The sequence below is a fragment of the Leuresthes tenuis genome, unplaced genomic scaffold (assembly GCF_036924035.1).
Source record: "Leuresthes tenuis unplaced genomic scaffold, fLeuTen1.0.hap1 SCAF_12, whole genome shotgun sequence".
NCBI lineage: Eukaryota > Metazoa > Chordata > Actinopteri > Atheriniformes > Atherinopsidae > Leuresthes > Leuresthes tenuis.
The window spans coordinates 4,982,247-4,997,533 of NW_027325366.1; the positions used below are offsets into that span (position 1 = coordinate 4,982,247).

The following is a 15,287-nucleotide window of genomic DNA, read 5'->3' on the forward strand; positions in this document are numbered from 1 at the left end:
CACAAGAAGAATATAAAATGAACAAAAGCATTAACAATGGCTGCCATCCAGTGGCTACTTTTGTGTCAGGTTTCAGGTATTGTCAGACTATCATGATTTATTGGCCATTTTTTACATAGTCTTTTTCTTTCTTTACTTACTTTATCTATAAATATAGGAAACAAATTACAAGAGATGCTCAAAATACAGGAATGATTCTGCTTAAATTATTGAAATGTTGCAAGTAAATGTCCTTTGTTACTTTTTTTCCGTTTTCGAAAAAAACTGAAAAAATAGGTGTTACCATAATTGTTGCATGTTCATCGTGACAAAAGAAAACCAGTGGCGTTACTACACTTTGTGGTTTATTAGCCAACCAACAATAGACTGTAATGTGCATGCGTATGGATCACTATCAGAGAACAGTGGACACATCAGGACAACAGAGACTAATATGAAAACAGTCAGTTGGCTACAAAAACCCTAATTTGTAATATACTGATTGGCTAGTATAAACCCCATGGACCCCAATGGATTGGTGACTTGCATTTGTGTGTCATCCACTTTTCACGTCCGCATGTGGATTGTGGTCCTTTAAAGTTCTTTTTATTCCAGCTTTTGGTGTGCTTGCATGGCTGTCACAGTAGGTTACTGCTTGGCCTTAAGGATTCTGGACAAAACAACCACGGGGTTGATAAAGGGGGGATAAGTGGAGGGAAAAATGCAGCCAAGTCAAATAAATAAATAAAGCCTAACGTACACATAAGGACTTTCCATCCCTGTTTTTACCGGGTGGGCGGAGACAAGCCTATGCGTAGACCGATTCCATGTTGCCATAGTAACAGCATAATAACAGCTCTTCTGTTGGCTCACTCCGGTAGCTAACTACCTGTGAATAAACTACGTAAAAGTAGCCGCTGGACATTTGTAACCTCAGAATTGGAGTATTATTTCAGGACCACTAAGGTAATATAGATACATGATGATTACTAATATTCTGGAGTTAACGTATGAGGTTGTGTTCTGCAGTATTGAATAGAACGTTAGCGGTCAGGGGCTTTGAAAATATTGTCAATACACGCTGAATACGTTTGGCTAATATAGTAATGATTCTGCTTTCTCTTCAAAATCAAATCACAGTTTATTAAAACTACTCCGTTTTCATTGAAGACTTCTCCCGTTACTGAAAATCAATGTTTCAGTGCTTCTAGAAATAAACTAATAATTTATTTTTATTTTTTTACTTATTCTTTTCTTTATTTATTATCCGCTGTATAGCACTGGTACACCGAAATGGATCGTTGTAAAGGGCTGTATAAATAAATTACATTTACATTTACATTTATTTTAATGTTTTTTTTGCTTGGTTTCAATTTAGGAACGACAGTATAATTTCGTTCTTCCCATTTTTCCATAATGAAGTCTCAAGATTATGCCTGAGCACAAATGTTTCTTTAAGTTTAGGATAAAATAAATAAACAGAACACTTGTGTACCACTTCCAAGCATCAAAACTATGTAAAACGTGAGAAATGTGACGTGGTTGAAGGAAGGAAATGTTTAACATTTAATATGGAAAAGGTTGGAAGTATAAATATTTTTGTTTAAAACCACGCTCGATATTCTTAGTTCAAATCGTGAGCTGTAATTTTGAAAGTGAAGCAGCAATACCGGAAGTCAGAATGCAAGCAATATCGGTAACTTATTATTCTCTCTTTAGCAACGTTTCCAAGACGAGCTGATCAACTGTTTAAGCTTTAACATTTTGCACTATTATCACTATACTTATATGGTAGTTTGTGTTGTGGTAATACACTCAAACGTACACAGAAAGTAATAATTGGCCCCATCTCTTTAAGAGAAACGTATTGTAAGCCCGGTGTGTTAGCTATCGTCAGGATTTTAGCCATGCATCTGCTTCACCATTTAATGCTCTAGCTCGGATACTGTTAGTCTCCAGCAGGTTCTGAAGAACTTAGGATGTCGAATGATCTGGCTGGTGTGTGGGAGGTGGCCCTGAGTGATGGAGTCCACAGAATAGAGTTTGAACATGGCACAACCACTGGCAAGAGGGTCATCTACATTGACGGAAAGGTATTTGCACTGTTAATATTAGCCACGGAGGAGACTAGTACTTTATTAGAAAACTAAACTCTTCTTATGATTAACATTTACTCCAAACAATTGTTGTTAGCTGCAATTTTCTGATTTTGAATTATGCTTTAGGAGGTTCTGAGACGCGACTGGATGTTCAAACTTGTGGGGAAAGAGACGTTTAATGTGGGCCAGTCAGACACCAAAGCAACCATCAATATTGATGCAGTCAGCGGCTTTGCCTATGAGTACACTTTGGAGATCAATGGGAAGAGCTTGAAGCAGTACATGGAGAACAGATCAAAGGTCACCAGCACCTGGCTCCTCAACTTGGATGGCACTGACTGCAGAGTTGTCCTGGGTAAGCTCTCTGTGTGTCTTTGCCTAATGTACCAACTGTGTGTAGTATAACCATATGTTCAGTGCTTACTTCGCCAGTGTAAATTGATAGAAAAACAACTCCTGGCTTGTATGAAATATGCATAAATAAATGGTCTTTTCTTGGATTATTTGTTCATCCATATTATCAGTCAGGATTGTAATTGACTTGATATTTAGCACAGAGGCTAATCTCTTTAGCTGCTTTAAGCCCCACGCCATCTTCAGCCACCTCTGTCATCAGGGTAAGTTAATCCTACTTATAATAGCTGATCAGGTGGTATACTGCTTAAAGCATACATACACGGCACGCAAAAACTACAATAGGTTGTTTGCATTTATGAACTACAATGCTCAAAAGCACAAGAATCTAAATGTTTCCTTCAACTAGAATAAGTGTGAGTGCTTTTTCTCAGACAAGCTTTGTGGCACTTTGTTGCACAACAGAAATAATCTCAGTGGACCTTACACAGAGGGAAGCCCAGCAGTTCTTTGGGACTTTGATTTCTTGTATTATCTGGGAAACAGTTCCAAGCTAACACCTAACAACTACATTAAAAATAAACAAGCAAAGGCTGTACACATATTTAGATGTGTATCAAGTTATATGGTGGTGCCTAGAAGATGCCTCTAAATTTCTATATTTTGGCATACATAGAATAGAAAAATACTTAATCATCCCCCAGTGGGGGAAATTCAAAACATATCTCTCCTCACATGAACTGCAGATTTTTCCACAACATATTATCTGCTGGATCAAACTTAAGATTTTGAGTGGGCTATTCTGTAACATGAACATTTTTCTTCTTTAATCATTATTTTGTACAACAACCTGTGTTAGGTTTGTAGACTTACTGCATGACTCATTTTCTCTTGAGTTTCAGTGCATAGATGGATGTCCTGACATTTTCTCTTTGAATTTGCTGGTATAATACAGGATTCATAGCTGGCTCAGTTGGTACAAATTATTCCATTAGTCTGGCCAAAACCACACTAACAATGCATGTAACCATGCTTCGCAGAAAAAAAGAAGAAGGCTAACAGGTCCAAATAAAGTGATTGGAATCTCTCCTGCTTGTTCACGCTCATCTAAACTCCAATGGGCCTGGGTGCTCTACACATGCTTCACAGTTCCACTTTGTTAAACTTTTTGTGAAGATAATAAAGCACAAATGTAAATTAGTACAGCCAAATTCCCAAGAAAGGTGCTCATCGTTGACATATTGACATTATGTTTCATACATGTGAACTCACAGTTGCTTAAATCAATATATTTACATGATGATCTCCCACAAAGTTAGAAGCAGCAGAATTTCTTGAACATTTTTCTACTGACCACAGCATCAGAACTCGATTCCATTCCTGGGAATGTTTACCAGGAAAAGGACGATCATCAAAATAAATGGGTGGAAGAAGGTGTAACTGTAGCTTGATTCAGCAGTGCATATAATTGTACTGAGTAGTGGCAAATTGTTCTGGTCCAAACCATGACACTACCTCAAACACGTTTCACAGATCAGATGAGGTTCTTCTGCTGGGATGCAGTGTTTCCCCTTTCCAAACAAAGAGCTTCTCTTGAACTAACAAGTTTGGTGTGTTAATCATCTGTCCACTAGGAATGGAGTGATTTTCCATCGGATCTTTTTTTCAAATGGTGATATCTAAGGCGATCTCAAATTAATTTAATGTCATAAGATGTTAAAGACAAAAATCTCTAGAACCTGCGCTTTACGGTGTACTTCAAAATGTTTCTCATGGAGCAACATGTCTGCATACAGAGCCCTTTGATCTGTGCAACTGAGGAGGGAATATTACACTCTTAATTACACCCTGCTGCATCGTTTTGTCCTTCTCACTTTTTTCAGAGATGCGCACCGTGGACACAGGCTCTTTTTGTCTTGTCTGTTCTTCATCTTCTTGCTTGCTTACCAAACACTTTTCTCTGCACCACAAGTGGTGTGCTATGTTATCTTTCTTTTTAGTTGCAAAATAAATAATTCACACATATATCTGAACAACAATAACTTAATTAAATCGATGGATCAACATGCGTAAATAAAATGCTCCTCACACAAATAACCAAACCAAAATAAAATTTTGAGCCACAGGTACTTATGTCGGTGCAGATGTGGCGCAAAAGCCATATTTCTAAATAAATAATTGGCTGTAATAGGGATGGAGGGATTTTCGATCGACCGTGGCCACGATCGACTGATCTAAAGACAGCGCTAATTTCACATCCCTACTGTCCACAACGTATTTTTCCAGCCAAAACAGAGGAATTAGCACCATCATCCTTACCTCCACCAAGACAAGGGCTGGGATATTGTTGCTAGTTGTCTGTTTCATGAAGCAAAATGTCATGAAACTTAGTGGACGGTTGGAGCTTGGGCAAAGGAAGAACCATACCAGAATAAGTACATTCATTAACATAACCTGATGTGAGGAGCCCTTAATTGCTTAGAACTAACCTTGTTTTTTTCTTGTGACTTCACTGTGGGCTGCACAGTGGTGTGGTGGTTAGCACCATCGCCTCACAGCAAGAGGGTTTCAGGTTCAATTCCTGGCTGGGGCCTTTCTGTGTGGAGTTTGCATGTTCTCTCTGTGTAAACTCCGGCTTCCTCCCGTCATCCAAAAGCATGTATGTTAGGAGCCCCGGGGAAGGCTGGAACCAAGGGAGGGGATGCTCTTCAGTCACGAGAGGGAAAACTCAGACAACAAAACCAGTGCCAAAGATGGATGTACGGGGCCCCTGACGCGTAACGGCAGTACAAAGCAGCTACGTCATGGAAACGAACAAGGCAACAACTGATAATACCTTTAATCGCTGTGACCGGCATGGGAAGTTGAGACTACTAAATATGCCTTTAATTTATTTCTCTCTCAGTTCATTCTTGTCTATCTTTTTGCTTTTTTGAGAGGTATAAAAGGAGCTACATTTTGAATTTTGTTAAACAGCTTGAATAATAACAATTGAATCTTGACCTTTGCTCTTGTTGACATCTCTGCTGGTCGACCACTCCCGGGGAAGGTGACAGTGGTGTTGAATATCCTCTGTTTGTATGCAGCGTAACCACTTTCACATTGTTTGACACTAGCTGATGATCCGTTGATCAAGAGCATTTGATCAGCAGCTTTTGTCAACAGGCAATGACGCCCTGAAATGTTGTTTATCTGCGGTTGTATTTACTTCATTTTACAGCCTGTTATAGCACCAGATGAATATTATGTCATAACATTTAAAACCATAGAACTAAAAGAGGGTGTACTTTCTTTTTTGCACAACGTTAAAACACTTGATGGTCTTTTTATCTTCTTTTCAGACTTAGATTCTTCTAAGCACCATTGTAGCTGGCAGTTATGCTACATACTTTCTAATGTGCAACAGTTGGAGAACTCAATCACTGTCTCCTCCTTTTCCAGAGAAAGACACTATGGATGTGTGGTGTAATGGTGAGAAGATTGAGACTGCAGTAAGTATAACATCAGAAGGATCCACTGAAAAATTTGATTATGTATGTTTGATGTTAATTCCAAGTTGTGGGGAAATTAAAAGAAGCAACTTTGAGCATGGATCTCCTGAAGTCATAAACCAAAGCATCACAGGAAGAATGTTTTTCTTCAACCACACTGTTGTGATTTGCGCATGCAGGGAGAATTTGTGGATGATGGCACGGAGACGCATTTCACACTCGGGGATCACAACTGCTGCGTGAAGGCCGTAAGCAGCGGAAAGAGACGAGACGGGATCATTCACACGCTGCTCGTGGACGGCACAGAGATAGCTGAATGCACAGAGTGACGGGTTTACATCTGTGAGAACTGTGTTTGTGTTCTGAAAAACCTTTAATTTAAAACTGTTTGAGTGAGAGACCAACTGAGAAACGCGTGCTGCAGGGTATGCTAACCATACATTTTTTGTTGTAATTCTAGTAATAGCTGATGATAAGATCTGCAGGCTGGACAGTTTTAGAGGAGATGAATTAATGTCAGTCAGAAAATAGGATTTGCTGTCTCAAAAAGTTTACTCTCTAAAACACCTTTTTGGAGGAGTAAACTTATACCCTATATGATATACTTCCAGTTTCATAAATGATATAAAATGGGAGTCTACAGGTGTCACATTTAGTTCATTCAGCCATGCTTGGTTAGATGAGCGCCTGTCTTTTAAGACATACTCAGCATATTTACATCCACAGTTAATATAAGTTAGCTCAACTTGGCCAGATGACTGAGCTACTCTCTTTTGTCCCACTTTACGTGCACAGGCAGGGAATCGAAGTATGTCTGACGCTGCAACACTATGAACTGTGTTAGAGAATGTTCAAAGATATTCTGCTGCATCTAACTTTCTGTTTGAGAGATTGTTATACATGTATGTATAGCTGCACAGATTCTTTACGTTATGAGAATGATGATTTTGACAGATATGTTGCCGTTATTAAATCAGGATTTTTTTTATAGCAGAGTGACAGTCTCAAAATGCTGTAAGTGACTGCGTGTTGATACAAAGCTGCAACGGGACTACTTTCTGTCAAAACGTCTGACACGTTTAGCTATTTGACAAAAGAAAGAAAAGCATATGAATGAGAGCATCGTTCTTAGACATTTGATATCCACTTGATGTTTTACTGGTTTTACAAAAAGATGCACGTTGTCTTTTTTGTTGTTAATGGCTTTTTCTTCTTCTGTGCTTCTGGGCCAGTTTGAGTTTAATTGAACGAATACATGCTGGAGGGATTCGACTCCCATCCCCATTATCTTGTCCAGCTTTGAGAAGTTCTGTTGTGATTTTGGCAGGACTAACATGTTTACATGCATTTAAAAAGTTCAGTTTTGAGCAGACTAACACAGTAATCCAGTCAGCAAACCCACAGACCTTTTCCTCCCTGCTCTTTGAGCTAACTTCCTATGTTGATCAATGTGGTGCAGTAAAGGGTTTAAACACCAGGATACAGTACTCGTTGAATGTAGAACCATACCAGTGTGCCCTGTTGAGTCGTACGTAATATTAAATAGTCTGTTTCATTAGTTAAACCTGTTGATGGTGCAGTAACATGTTATTAGCTTTTAACAGACTGCTGTATATGTATAAAATGTTTTAAAATGGTGTATTTTCTGCAACAAAATGGCTACAATAGTTTGATAGACAATCATTGAGATGTGATTTGTCATTTATACAGCTGCTATATATCCCTTTCTTACTGCCACTGGCTGTGGAGACTTCTTGTTGATGTTGTGAGATGTGTGAAAAGCTGTTGTCACACCATTCTTCCCTTTTCCTTGGGAAAATCACAGGTTGTGGTTATACAGAAATGAAGCTAAACATTTATTTAAATTTTTCTCATCTCATTGTCCACTGAGCTGAGCACACCAGTGACCATTATGTAAATTTAATCCATGCATAACAGTGAAATGCAGCTGACAGAGCCAGTCAGTGGGAGTTGTTCTTAGACTATTTCTATGGTCGGAGGTGATGAGCTCAAATGCTCGACAGACTGTGCTGAACGGATTTCTCACCGTTGTGTTATTGTGTCAAATGACAGACTCTTCGTGTCTTTTATATCTCCTGTATGAAAGCTTCACGTTGGTACAAGCATTTCATTTTATAAAATGTAAACTGCATTTAATTTGATTAAATCTAAGTAGCTGATGTGGTTTTCTTGTTGAGCATCAAATGGATGGTATCAATGGACAACACTGGACACAGCTCTGTTGCTTGTTTCAACAAACATTTTATGTAGTTGTGTTGTAACTTACAACTGGGTATAAACATCTAGGTCCTTCAAACAGAAATATTTTCTTCGATATAGACGCCAGGAACACAATTTGGTTACAGTCCTCACAAATTATTGCTATTGTGCTGAAATGCACCTACCTTAACACCAAAGCTCTCATCTGTTACTTGAAGATTATGCCATAAACCTACCTAAAGCAATCTTAACCCAGTTTTACATCACTTTATAGTACCCTTACCAAAGTAAAAAGAATCCTAATAATTCAATCATAAGTTAGTTAAGTTAAATCTTTGATTGGTTTTCAAAGGGTTATGCAATACCTTGTGTTACACATACTCGTATACAAGATGTTAACTACCGTACCCAAAAAGAAACGTGAAAAAATGAAGGAATAATCATACTGAAAATGCATAGTAAAACAAAAAGAATGTCCTGGTTCTCAAGATGAGATCAGAGATCCGAAAATGAAACCTGACATCAGCAGCAGCTCCACTGTGCTACTGTGGTGCTTCAGTGTTTTAAATGTTAAATGTGAAGCATGTATTTTACACACATTAAGACGATTTCTTACATGGGTACAAGACAACAAAAAACATCAAATTTAACGTTGGAGCACGTGAAAATGTCATTTCAAGAATTCTTTTGTTTTTTTCAGATAATTCTATCAGACAAACAATTTTGTGGTTATGTTTGATCAAGGAGATATTTAAGCTTGTTTAAGGAGAAACTAAGGATTTAGCTGTTGCGTCGAACAAATAAATCCCCCAAGGAAACACGTCACTCTTCACACCCTCTTACAGGTGATGATGTACGTGGGCAGAGCCTGGTATCCACTAAAAACGACAGAGGTGTCACCTCCTCCGGTCACGCTGTCATAGATGACGCCGGGGTCTGACCCCACGGGAGGAGGCAGTATGAGCCCCCGTTTACCAGGAGTGGAGTTTCCCATCAGCACCTCTGCTTCCACGAAGTACAGGTATTTGTCTTTTTTCAGCTTCCACAGATCCATGGCCTTCTTTACTGTGCGAGCAAAATAGATGCCCTCACCATAAGCTGGGTCTATATCCAGGAGAAGAAAAAGAAAGAAGAAAAGGATTTGTTATTATTTCCAGTCTGGATGAATCTGTCAGGCTGCAACTCTACATTTTTTTTGTATTATCCCACCTTCAGGTGGTGCGCACTCTGCATGGAATCCAATGCGGCTGATCATCTCACAGAATTGTGCTGGTATACATTGAAACATTGTCTTAGAAGTTGAGCAACGCAACTGATTCTTCTTGAGGTCAAACAGCACCTGTAGCGCAGGGTTCTTCACTTTTTCCACCTAAAAAATAAAACACAAAAAGATGCCTGCAGTGGATTATTACACAGAATTTAAAACTAATCAGCACACCAGTTTATCCTTTTGAGAATCCAACTGTACAATCAATCACATGACTAAAGCTTCACAGTGACATGCAATATTTATCCATACTGTACCTTTAATATCCTCAGGTTCTGACTTTTAAAGGCAGATAGTCTGCCTGAGAACTCCAGACTTGAGTCATCAACAGTCAGTCGTTCAGCAGACACTTTTGTATCTGATAGCATTCTAATTTCCCTTTCTCCCTCTGAGATAAGCTCCTTCTGGATGTCGCAGAGCATTGCCTCTACCTGCAGCAAAGCATCGGCAGCCTCCTCTATTGAAACCCCCTTAATGCTTATGCATGCGTGGCCTTGAGTGAAAAACTCTTCAATGGAGACCCTTCTTTCGGTTAAACGAGACAGCTGCTGATGTTCTTCTTCACCCCAGTGCAGGATGAGGTTGTTGTGGATATCAGAGCTGGAGAAGGTGAAGAGGTCAGTGAGCCATTTCTCAGCCTCAGCAGTTGATTCCCTGGAGGGGCCACACAGGCTGATGTTTGGAGTTGAACCTCTGCTGCCGTGGATGTCCCTTCTGTCCACTGCTGCTGCTGGAACAGACATGAGCTCAAAGTCATTGCTGAGGTACAACCTCAGTTTCAAAAAGGTTGGGACGCTGTGTAAAATCCAAATGATTTTTCAGCCAGTATTCATTTTCAGCTATGCCCCCTGTGCACAGAGATGTTTCAAGATTTTCAGAATCTTGCTGATATTATGCACAGTAGATGTTGGAATATTCAGTCTTCACAATTTTAAATTGAGGAACATTTTTCTGAAACTGCTCGACTTTCAGACGCTTCTGAAAGACTCTGCCTCTCTAAGGAGCTGTTTTTATGCCGTTGTGATATTGGCCTGGGGATTTGGTAGTGGCCCTCTGCACCCATTATTGAGCACAATTCATGTAAGACCTGCACCATATATTTTGGAGGACGACTCCTGTGGTTTCAAACCAGCAGTATCCACAGTTATGTGCCACGTACTTGCTGCTGATGTTGTTGCTGTTTTTTATTTATCCCCTCCCGTTCGTCTTCCTGCAGGTGCTCCTTCGCCTGGTTTCCCCACAGAGGCCGCAGGATGTTTTATGTTTAGTCCTTTTTGTCTTGTTTTTCTCCTAATATTCTCCTATTATTTCTTTGTATCTCTGTCTCGTTTTCACTTTCTTTTTCTTTGTTCTCCCTCTTCCCATGTCCCTGTCAGGTTTGGCATTAATATGTATAAAGTATTTGAACAAAAATGAATAAATAAGCAGTACTGGGCATCGAGGGGAGCTTTATATTCATATCTGTCTGTCTGTCATATCAAGTCTTTTAAGCTCCACATTCAGCAGCTTGTCAAGAAGCTGAAGCTGCGTATGGGTGTTTACTTCCGAAATAATTCCTGTTTTTCATTTGCTGCAAAATAGAGACTTGCTGCTGTTACTTTCTTGCCCCTGATGGATTATGGTGATGTTTTGTACATGCATGCATCTTCTCAATACCTTCTCTCCTTGGATGCTGTGTATCACGGAGCATTGGGGTTTATTATAAGTCTCTGACTCATCATTGTGACCTGTATTCTTGAGTTGGTTGGCCTGCATTGTCTGTTCGAAGACAAAATCATTGGCATGTCCTCATTTATAAAGCAATTCTCAATTTGCTTCCCTCTTACTTGTGTGATTATATCAAGCTGACAAATTTTGGAACTTTTAGTGTTCGCTCAGTTTCTCTGTCACAAGACCTATTTTTGCTGTCTGCGACAGAGTCTGTCTGTTTTGCTGTACAACTTGAAATGGGAAAAAGGAGTTTTGGATGTGCGTCTCCTGCAGCGTGGAACCTGTTGCAGGAGGAGTTGGGTCTGGGGGAGCAGGTCTCTTTAAATCTTAGTAGACTGTTGGAGGGTGATGCATCAGGTTGTAAACGTTTTGATGACTGATGGCTTTGATTCTGATGTTACACTGGATCCGTTGATCTGTTTCTATCATTGTTTTGTATTGTATGTCTATGACTTGCTGCTGTCTTGGCCAGTGCACTCTTGTAAAATAGATTTTTAATCTCAATGAGGCTTTCCTGGTTAAATACATTTTAAATAAAATAAAGCAATAATAACAAAGCAAATGTGTTTGTCATAACGTGGTAATCAGATTACTATTCTGCTTGCCATGATGCTGGACGGGACAAGGTTAAAATTTTTATTTCAATTTTAAACAGTGTCTCAACTTTTTTGGAATTAGGGTTTTTGAGAAAGATCAATTAAATTATAGTAACTGTTAGAATTCCTGCCCTTCATTAGTTTGACAGTGTTCTACTCCTCACTTATTATTCTATGTTTTTATACAGTTAACGGAGATGCTATTTAAAAAAAAAAGGTTCCTTGCTAATTTTCCAGGAATTCTCAGGTGAGTTTTCATGTTTTTGCATATCAGACTACAGACTACTACATCTACACATATCAAACTGTCCAGTTTTTCATTGTTCAAAGTACATCACATTAATATAACAGACCTTCATCCAAAGCAACATCCAAAAATAAGGAACACACTGAGAGGAAATCTGGGGTTCACTAACTTGTCCAAGAACACTTCACGACGTGTGATCTGTGGCAGTTGTGAATATAACAGAAATGTTCCAATTTCAGAGTTACGGTTAGGGTTTCTCTACCTTCTTAGGTACAACTGCCCAAAGCAGACAGCTTGTCAGCTCAAAACTAGTTTAAGACAGTTGAGCTTTTCTGCATTGCTTTGTCTCCAACAATGGTATTTAAGATCATGAAATATGTTGAGATTACAGTCTTGATGAAAAGTTTCTCTGTGATTTTCCAAGGAAAATGATGACTAGTTGATACTAGTGAGTTACATCATCATACCGCCCTAATGAATATTAGTTCAAATGTTTTTTGGTGTAGATATTTTGCTGTTACCTGGTGCAAAGCTGGAGTGTGATGCATTTTGCTGGCAAATTTTAATTTGTTCCTCAAAAGCCTGGAAAGAGAAGAAGAGCATTGGCAACATAACTGGTCAACCTGGTCAACATTTTTCAGCAGGCGTGGGAGTGAATCACACCAAAGCCAGTACATAACCACATTGTCATTTTAAGAGTGATGAAATTTGAATTATTTTAACCTGAAACTTTACATAATACGCATGTGATTAAGCATTTAGAAGATATTGTGTTTTTGAAAAAGAACCTGAAATGTATCATGGTCAGAAGGAAATATGATGAAGTAAACGTCCATCTTTTTTTGATGATTCTGGGTGAAGTTGTACACCGCATCCATCATCATCCTGGCAACTTCTTTTTTTGAGAACCCGAGGTTTCCAGTGCCGATTGCAGGAAAGGCGATTGACTTGTAGTGACTTGCAACTGCCATGTCTAAGCAGTCATTTACTGAACTGAAAAGAATCTGTAATGATAGAAAATCAAAAAGATTGATAGACATCCTAAAGCAGTTTATGGGATTTTCAAAAAACATCCTCACAATCATCCATGGCAATGCAACTGCGGAAAATGTGGACATTACTCTTTCAATCTGCTCAAATGCAATTGTGAGATTAAAAAACTTTAGTTTTGAATACATCAGACAACAGTTTTACTAACGGAAAGGCCTCATGCTTACAGACTCGTACTTACCTGATGTGCTGTATGTTGTCCTTTGCTAATGCAGAAAGTGTGATACACCTCTTTACAGTTCAGTTTGTAGGGTTTTGTGGTGATGATATGCCCCTTTGACTTGGCACTGTGCATTTCTTTCTGCATTCCATTACCAGCTTTCATCAATATGGCTGCAGAAATTTGACCCTCACTCAGATTTTTATTCTGTGATGCAGTGTTTACAATAACATCTGTCTGTAAGAGCACAATAAAGACAGAAAGTATAAAACGAAAGAAATAGTTCCAGCATTTGAAGCCCCTATCAACATAAAATAGACATTTTTACGTGTCCCGATTCTTACTTGTTGTTCTTCAATTTTATCCTTCCTCAGTGTCACACGGACATTTCCAATCTGAATGGTAGGTGATGCTTTGGTAGCACTTCTGGTGTTCTTTGCTGTTGCCTGGCTGTATGTCATCATCGTGGAGGGGGCGAATATGCCATGGAACGCTCTCTCGATTTCCTTGACAGTGGGCTCGTCATTGTTCACAAGGAGGATCTCTTTGGGACGATGTCCATGCTGAAAATATTCATAGTACTTTTTCACAGATGAAACTATGGTGTTTACACAGTCTGGACGGGGGTAGTTGAACAATCCAGAGCTTATAGCAGGAATGGCAACAGTTGAAAGATGGTGTTCTTTAACTCTGTCGAGAATGCTCTCAATTGCTTTCTGCAATTCTGGTTCAGCAAGTGACACTTCATTCCAGCTAGGATGGTGTGGGAGCTCTGGACCCACAGCATGGATTATCTTCTTGCATGGTAGTGACCCTGCATCAAAAATAACCGCATCTCCTGTTTTCAAGTTACCATGCCTGAAGACATAGTCATTACTCTCTCTTTGGATTTTAGGGCCACCAGCTGAAGACAGAGCTGAAGCAAGGCCTCCAAAGTGCTCAAGTCTGATATTAGCAGCATTCACAACAGCATCCACAGATAAACTGGTGAGATCGCCCTTCCACACAGATACCTGAACCCCTGAAGGCAGAGTGACACTAACTCTCTTCTCAGGGACAACAGCTTTGTGATTGGCAATGTTCGGCTCATTCTCAAAATCCACACCATCGAAGGTGGCCACACATCCAAATTTGGTGTTAAGGATATCACTGAGAGCAACTCTAAATTTTTTTACAATGTGTACTGAAGATCCTTGAAGAGGAAAGTCTAATTTACTGGCCATGGTTTCTTGACAGACCTGTGGAAACATCACACAGCAAAGCAAATCACATGTTGTGTTAGTGTAGTGGTATAATTGCCACCTTTCATGTGGGTGACCTGGGTTCATATTCCCTGAATGAAAGGTACTACCTCTAGTAGGGGTCCTTAGTCAAGACCCCCTTACCCTACCTGTAAGTCGCTTTGGATAAAAGCGTCTGTTAAATGCATAAACATAACATAACAAACGCGACCTTCAGTGCGTTTACATTTCAGATTAAAGTGTTGTTGTAATTCCAGTCCAGTAGAGGGCGGCAGAGACAACGTAGTTTAAATATTATGCCACAGAAACTTTTGACCTGCCCCAAAACAAGCTGTGCCATAAACTTACAGCTGTTGTGTGAAGGTGCACTTGTACTGCGACGTTGACCATTTTATTATTAGTGAAATATCACGTTTTAATACGCAAACCTCTTCATATTTCTTTATATTTTCATGCAGTTCTTTCTCTATTTGTACACTAAAGCGTGCACACCCCATGCATGCACACGCACCAGTGAAAAGATCCATTAAAACCCGAGTAAAATGTTGAAAGGATGATAGCAGCAGTTTGCATTCATCCTACAGCTTCACTCATTTCTAATTTGTTCGCCATTTAAAAAAAAAACTTGTTTATCAAAAGCGAATATTCGAGCGAGCACGAGACAACAAAACACGACGCTTTATGTTACTAATTGAGATAAGACAGAATTCCTTTTTCATTTCATGCATTTGATTCTCCATTCAGATTTCAAAAAGAGTTTACAAAAAGGACAAGAAACGACACACTCACCTCAGTCTGGAAAGTACCGAGTGGAAAACAGAAAGCAAAAGGACAAACCAGACCGGGCGCGGTCCTCTCCAAACTGCCGGAAAG

The 15,287-nt window shown here is 39.4% G+C and overlaps 2 protein-coding genes across 4 annotated transcripts; one reads left to right on the top strand and one right to left on the bottom strand.

Annotated features, from left to right (window-relative positions):
• Positions 1–879: 879 nt before the first annotated feature.
• faima (Fas apoptotic inhibitory molecule a) lies at positions 880–8,103 on the top strand. 2 transcript variants are annotated; one of them, XM_072397878.1, is made up of 5 exons: positions 880–945; positions 1,932–2,072; positions 2,205–2,433; positions 5,874–5,923; positions 6,103–8,103. In XM_072397878.1, the coding sequence occupies exons 2-5, from the start codon at positions 1,959–1,961 to the stop codon at positions 6,250–6,252; spliced, it is 543 nt and encodes a 180-aa protein (XP_072253979.1). In that variant the 5' UTR covers positions 880–945; positions 1,932–1,958; the 3' UTR covers positions 6,253–8,103. The 2 variants fall into 2 exon arrangements, with proteins under 2 accessions (XP_072253979.1, XP_072253978.1); XM_072397877.1 differs by lacking the exon at positions 880–945 and adding an exon at positions 1,657–1,675.
• Positions 8,104–8,731: 628 nt separating this feature from the next.
• parp9 (poly(ADP-ribose) polymerase family member 9) lies at positions 8,732–15,285 on the bottom strand. 2 transcript variants are annotated; one of them, XM_072397876.1, is made up of 8 exons: positions 15,200–15,285; positions 13,518–14,411; positions 13,195–13,410; positions 12,752–12,967; positions 12,485–12,545; positions 9,668–10,137; positions 9,353–9,512; positions 8,732–9,247 (listed from the first exon to the last, which is right to left on the bottom strand). In XM_072397876.1, exons 2-8 carry the CDS (start codon positions 14,394–14,396, stop codon positions 8,973–8,975), a joined length of 2,277 nt encoding a protein of 758 aa, XP_072253977.1. In that variant the 5' UTR covers positions 14,397–14,411; positions 15,200–15,285; the 3' UTR covers positions 8,732–8,972. The 2 variants fall into 2 exon arrangements, with proteins under 2 accessions (XP_072253977.1, XP_072253976.1); XM_072397875.1 differs by having other exon boundaries at positions 9,668–10,140.
• Between the last annotated feature and the right edge of the window lie 2 nt (positions 15,286–15,287).